At 38.6% G+C, this 5,000-nt stretch overlaps 1 protein-coding gene and 1 long non-coding RNA gene across 2 annotated transcripts in view; one reads left to right on the forward strand and one right to left on the reverse strand.

Moving 5' to 3' along the window:
* The window catches only part of Runx1t1 (RUNX1 partner transcriptional co-repressor 1), a 132,003-nt gene that overhangs the window by 70,339 nt on the left and 56,664 nt on the right, over positions 1-5,000 (forward strand). Inside the window, exons 4-5 of the mRNA XM_010611981.3 lie at positions 787-1,028; positions 4,774-4,863. Coding sequence (XP_010610283.1) covers positions 787-1,028; positions 4,774-4,863 — 332 coding nt within the window. The remainder of the gene's footprint in view (positions 1-786; positions 1,029-4,773; positions 4,864-5,000) is intronic.
* Positions 1-5,000, reverse strand: part of LOC104853809 — a 20,958-nt gene that overhangs the window by 10,666 nt on the left and 5,292 nt on the right. The window lies entirely within an intron of this gene.

A 5,000-nucleotide genomic window follows, 5' to 3' on the forward strand; every position in this document is an offset into this window, starting at 1 on the left:
GACCCCTAAAAAAAAACCAAAAAAAAAAAAAAAAAAAAAAAAAAGTGCAAATTTTTGTAGCCTCATTCTTACAGATTATCATCTGGTGTTCAACTGCATTTTATTGGAAATGAATTTACTGAATTACTACCAATGTATGCTCTTGGTTGGACTGAGGTGTCCCCTTTCATTTTCTTGAACTTACTCCTTGATAAAGTCCATTTTGGCTTTATATGTAAAATTTGCATTTTCCCTAAATAAGTGGTTAAGAAATATGAGGGAGAAAATAGCCTTCTAATTGGGTGGTATAAGGTGAAAACTTGAAAGCCCTGTTTCTATAAACACAGCTGTCAGTTGTGTGTACAAAACATGATTAAAAATGTTCAGTGATAAATTTAGTCTCCACCAAATGTACACTTTCTCTAGGGGAACAGTTTAGGAAGGGGTAGCCCTGTTATATTGATGTAAGCCTGTGACAAAAGGCTGACATCCAAAGCTGTTTGCTCAGTTTGGAACATTTCAGGTGGTTGGCATATGTGCTCATGGGAGGCAGGGCTGGCCCGGTGTTACGGCAGGCTCTGTTTGTTATCAGCTTCTGTGCAAATGCCAGGCCTCCGTGTGAGGAGTGGACACGGCTAGTGATAGAAGAGACTGGTGAGCCTGTGAAGTCCATGCATTTTACAACATGTCCCAACATCTTTGAAACTACAATTCTACTAGATTTCAAGGGAAGGAAATGTGGTGGCAATTCCCCGTGCTTGTTCTCTGTAAATTTATGTTTTTCTTCTGATTTTGTGCCCCTGACAGTAACTAATGGCACCAGCCATTCACCTACAGCCTTGAATGGTGCCCCCTCGCCGCCCAATGGCTTTAGCAATGGGCCTTCCTCCTCTTCCTCCTCTTCTCTGGCTAATCAACAGTTGCCCCCCGCCTGTGGCGCCAGGCAGCTCAGCAAGCTCAAGCGGTTCCTTACTACCCTGCAGCAGTTTGGCAATGACATTTCACCAGAGATCGGAGAGAGAGTTCGCACCCTCGTACTAGGACTGGTGGTAAGTAACGAAACCAGCCCAGACCTATGGAGTAAGGGGCAGCGTGTGTAGGAGACTCAGAAATAGAGACCCATTCTCACAGCAATTTTGTGGGATTTTTGTGGGTTTTTTTTGTTTTTGTTTTATGATTTTTTTGAGACATGGTCTCCCTATGTAGTCCAGGTGGGTCTTGAACTCGCAATGTAGCTCAGTTTGGCCTCAAACTTGCAGCAGTGCCCCTGCTTCAGCCTTCCCAGAGCTCTTATTGTAGGCATGTGCCACCGTGCCGGGCTTCTTACAGCACCTGGAGATCTATGTGCAGCTCTGATTAGGTCTACACATGGTTACTTTTACAAAGAAAAATATAGAGCTAGGGATGGCGGTGCATGTCTGTAATCTCAGCTGGGCTGGGAATTTAGCTCCGTGGTTCCACCGCCTGCCTGGCAAGTGTAAGATCCCAAGTTGCATCCCCGGTACCCTTGCCCAAAAAAAAGTAATCGGCACTCTGAGACGGGGAGGTGGTAGGATTTCAACATCAGGTTCACCTAGGCAACTGAGTGACTTCATGAGACCCTGTCTCAAAATAAAAAGGACAGGATATAGCTCAGTGTGAAGGCCTAGATTCTATCACCAATACAAAAAAATATTTTTACATATACAAATTTATTGTTGTCTTAGCCATAAATATGTATGCATGCATATATGTGTTTATATGTGAATGCATGTGTATATGTATTTTTACAGATACATACGTGTTTATATACACACGTGTCTATACATATGTAATAAGTACACTCTTGGCTTAATGACTTTCACACATAAAATGATTTTGCTATGTTAATGACTCATGTAATTGGGTACTCATTTTAACTTAGTTGTTTTAAGAAGGAGTTTTTATTTAGATGAACTTATAAAACAATAAATCCTCATTTCTCTTCAACCTTGGTAACTATTAATTGGTGCCCCCCAAAAACTAAATCTTTGGATTAGTTAAATTAGTTAAACTGTTGAGAACAGAATTGTTAATTTTGGCACATTATACTACATTCTGTACATCATCACAACACTGCAAATGAGAACATGTATTGTTTTTTCCTTCCTAAACTCTTAGATTGTTGTTGTTTTTTTACACAAGTGGAGGATTCTCTAGTTTTACTAAGTTTCCCGTGGAAACTGAGTCGCAGAGCGGCTCAGTCTTTCATCCGCAATTAGGCTGGAGTTGAAAGTGGGTTGATGGGCAGCAGTTATTTTTTCTTTAAGTACCTTGTTTATTTTTATGTATGTGGCCCTATCATGGGCAAAGCAGGACCAAGCGACATGCTTAAAATCACTATAAACTGTATTTGACAGAGATTTTGCAATTTAAATTTTAACAGTTAACTGCTTCTCCTTGCTCCAAGAACAAAAAACTGTCCCATTTCCCTCTGTCCCTCAGCTCTACCTTGTACAAATCCAGGGCACAAAGCCGATCTGACAGATGCATCAGTATACCTTCTGCATGTTGGCGGTCACCTGTTTTTCCTTTTCATTCTTTTTTTTTTGAGTTTATGTGACAGACTTCCAACATGTAAATATGTTAGACCAGAAAACCACAAAGTAAATCTAAAACAATAATTGTATCAAGTCATGAACATGTTATTATTCGATTAAAAAAAACCCTTATAAATGTAATGTTTTGTTAAAAATGGTTCCATGAGTTAAAATGTAGAAAAATTTTCAGTAGCGTTTACTCCATATTAAGTGATAGACTTATAAGAAGTGAAGTTTGTCAGTAATTACTTTTTTTTTTTTTTTTTTTTTTTTTTTTTTTTCAAACTCGAGTCCTTGCACTTGCAAGGCAGGCGGCAGAACCACTGAGCTAAATCCCTGGCCCTAAAGTTTGATTTTTGTTTTGTTTTTGTTTTTGTTTTTGCTTGATACAGTTCTGCTGTCTAGTCCAGCCTGGCCTTGAACTGGACAGGTAGCTAGGCTGGCCTCCAGCTCTTGATCCTCCTGCCCCAGCCGCCCCAGGCACATGCCACTATGCTCTACCTGACTGAAATACTTCTTAAAAACATTTGTTTATATTGGGACTTTCTGAAAGTTAGCAAAAGTCATTAATGGTGCCTTGCATATAACAGACAGTAAACATTTGTCAAAGAAGTAAATGAATAGGGAATAGGCTTTTGTTTTAAGCATTTGACTACAAACCTTTTTAAATCTCGGGTTCACTTTTTGATGATACGATTTTTATGACTTTACATATGGGGAAACTGAGGTACACAGATGTTGACTAAAATGAGGCCATTCAACTGGTAATGATACACCAGTGATTGGGATTTAGTTGCAGAGTCCTGTTGAAGCACAGTATGATATTTTTTAGGTGACATTAAGAGAAATGTTAGATGTGCTATCCCTTAGAAAATGAGTCAAGACAAAAAGATGGATAAAATAGGCTGGGCGTGGTGCTGCACGCCCGTAATCCCATCATTTAGGATGCTGAGGCAGGAGGATCCCTGTGAGTTCAAGACCAGTCTGGACTACATAGTGAGTTCCAGGTCAGTCTCAACTACATAGTGAGATCCTGTCTCAAAAACAAAAACAAAAACCCAAAACAAAACAACAACAACAAAACAAACAACAAAACATCAGATAGATAAAATAAATTGGCTCCCTAACTGGTATTATTAATGGTAGGAGATTGGAATTTATTCATATTTTCTGAGAAGATGTTTTGAGTTTGAGGGATATGAAAAGCTGAAACTTTCTCATTCTTTGTCATAGGAAATGAAAATGCACAACACAAGTTACCAATATTTTAATGATGTTCAGTCACGAAACCCAGATTTTGTCAGTTATCAGAATAACTAAAGGAACTGAAGTCATAGACCCTGCAGTTACAGTTGCCCTGCCTAGGGACTAAGAAAAACCTAAATCAAAAGTGTGGTTATTCAGTGCCTGTTATATATGTGCTGAAGTAGATGCTTTTTATTAACACATTTTGCCCAGATTAAAATACAAATCAAGATTATTTGTCTTGTGTGTGTGTGTGTGTGTGTGTGTGTGTGTGTGTGTGTGTGTGTATGTATATATATATGGATAGATCTGGAGTGAATTTAGGTCATTTTGTTCAGGCTCTTTTGGGCTGAGCAATGCACATTACCTTGGGGGTAAATGAAATGTCTTTGAGAAGTAGTAATGCTTTTTTTTCCCTTTTTTTCCAATTACAACACTCAGTGACTCAGAAAGTACTCAGACCTTTTCTTTGGCTTCATTAGCATAGCACACTACCCAACTTGGCTGTTCCCCCTGAGCAAAGATGCTTGTGCAGACAAAGAGAGCACACAGGATCGAAACAGAGGAGGAGGAGTATAACATCTTCACCATCAGTAATACCAACAAAGGAGACATGGACAGCGAATCACTGACACTTGCCTTTGGCCTTTCAAGTGATCTGTTTACATTTAAATACATCCAAGTGTATATATTGTCTATAGAGATAACATTTAGAACACTTCATATTGCAGTGACTTCTTTAGCAAACTCTGCTAATGGAAGAGCACCATACTGTGTTTTACTTTCAGATGAAAATTTTAGAACTGCGTTACAATAAACCATGACATGTCTTGTTTTACAAAGTCAGTAGTTCTTTACATTGACAATATTGCTTTCCTGTATACGTTTGCTTGTTATTGCATTGTGTTGTACCAATATTAATTTGTTGGTTTCAGTATGTTTACTATTTATCCAGAGAAAACTGAATGTATAATACATATTTTCTCCACAGAACTCCACTTTGACAATTGAAGAATTTCATTCCAAACTCCAAGAAGCTACTAACTTTCCACTGCGACCTTTTGTCATCCCATTTTTGAAGGTATTGCACAGTTCACTGGTCTGGAAAGTATTTCGAGCCAGGTTATTGCTAAGTCATAACTGTTTCTTTTTAGGAGGGGGTCAGAATTGAAGGACTCTGACTTAATTTAGAGAATGGAAACTATCTGAATAGATATG

Source organism: Fukomys damarensis, unplaced genomic scaffold, assembly GCF_012274545.1.
Source record: "Fukomys damarensis isolate Sample0158 unplaced genomic scaffold, DMR_v1.0_HiC HiC_scaffold_5, whole genome shotgun sequence".
NCBI classification, from domain to species: domain Eukaryota; kingdom Metazoa; phylum Chordata; class Mammalia; order Rodentia; family Bathyergidae; genus Fukomys; species Fukomys damarensis.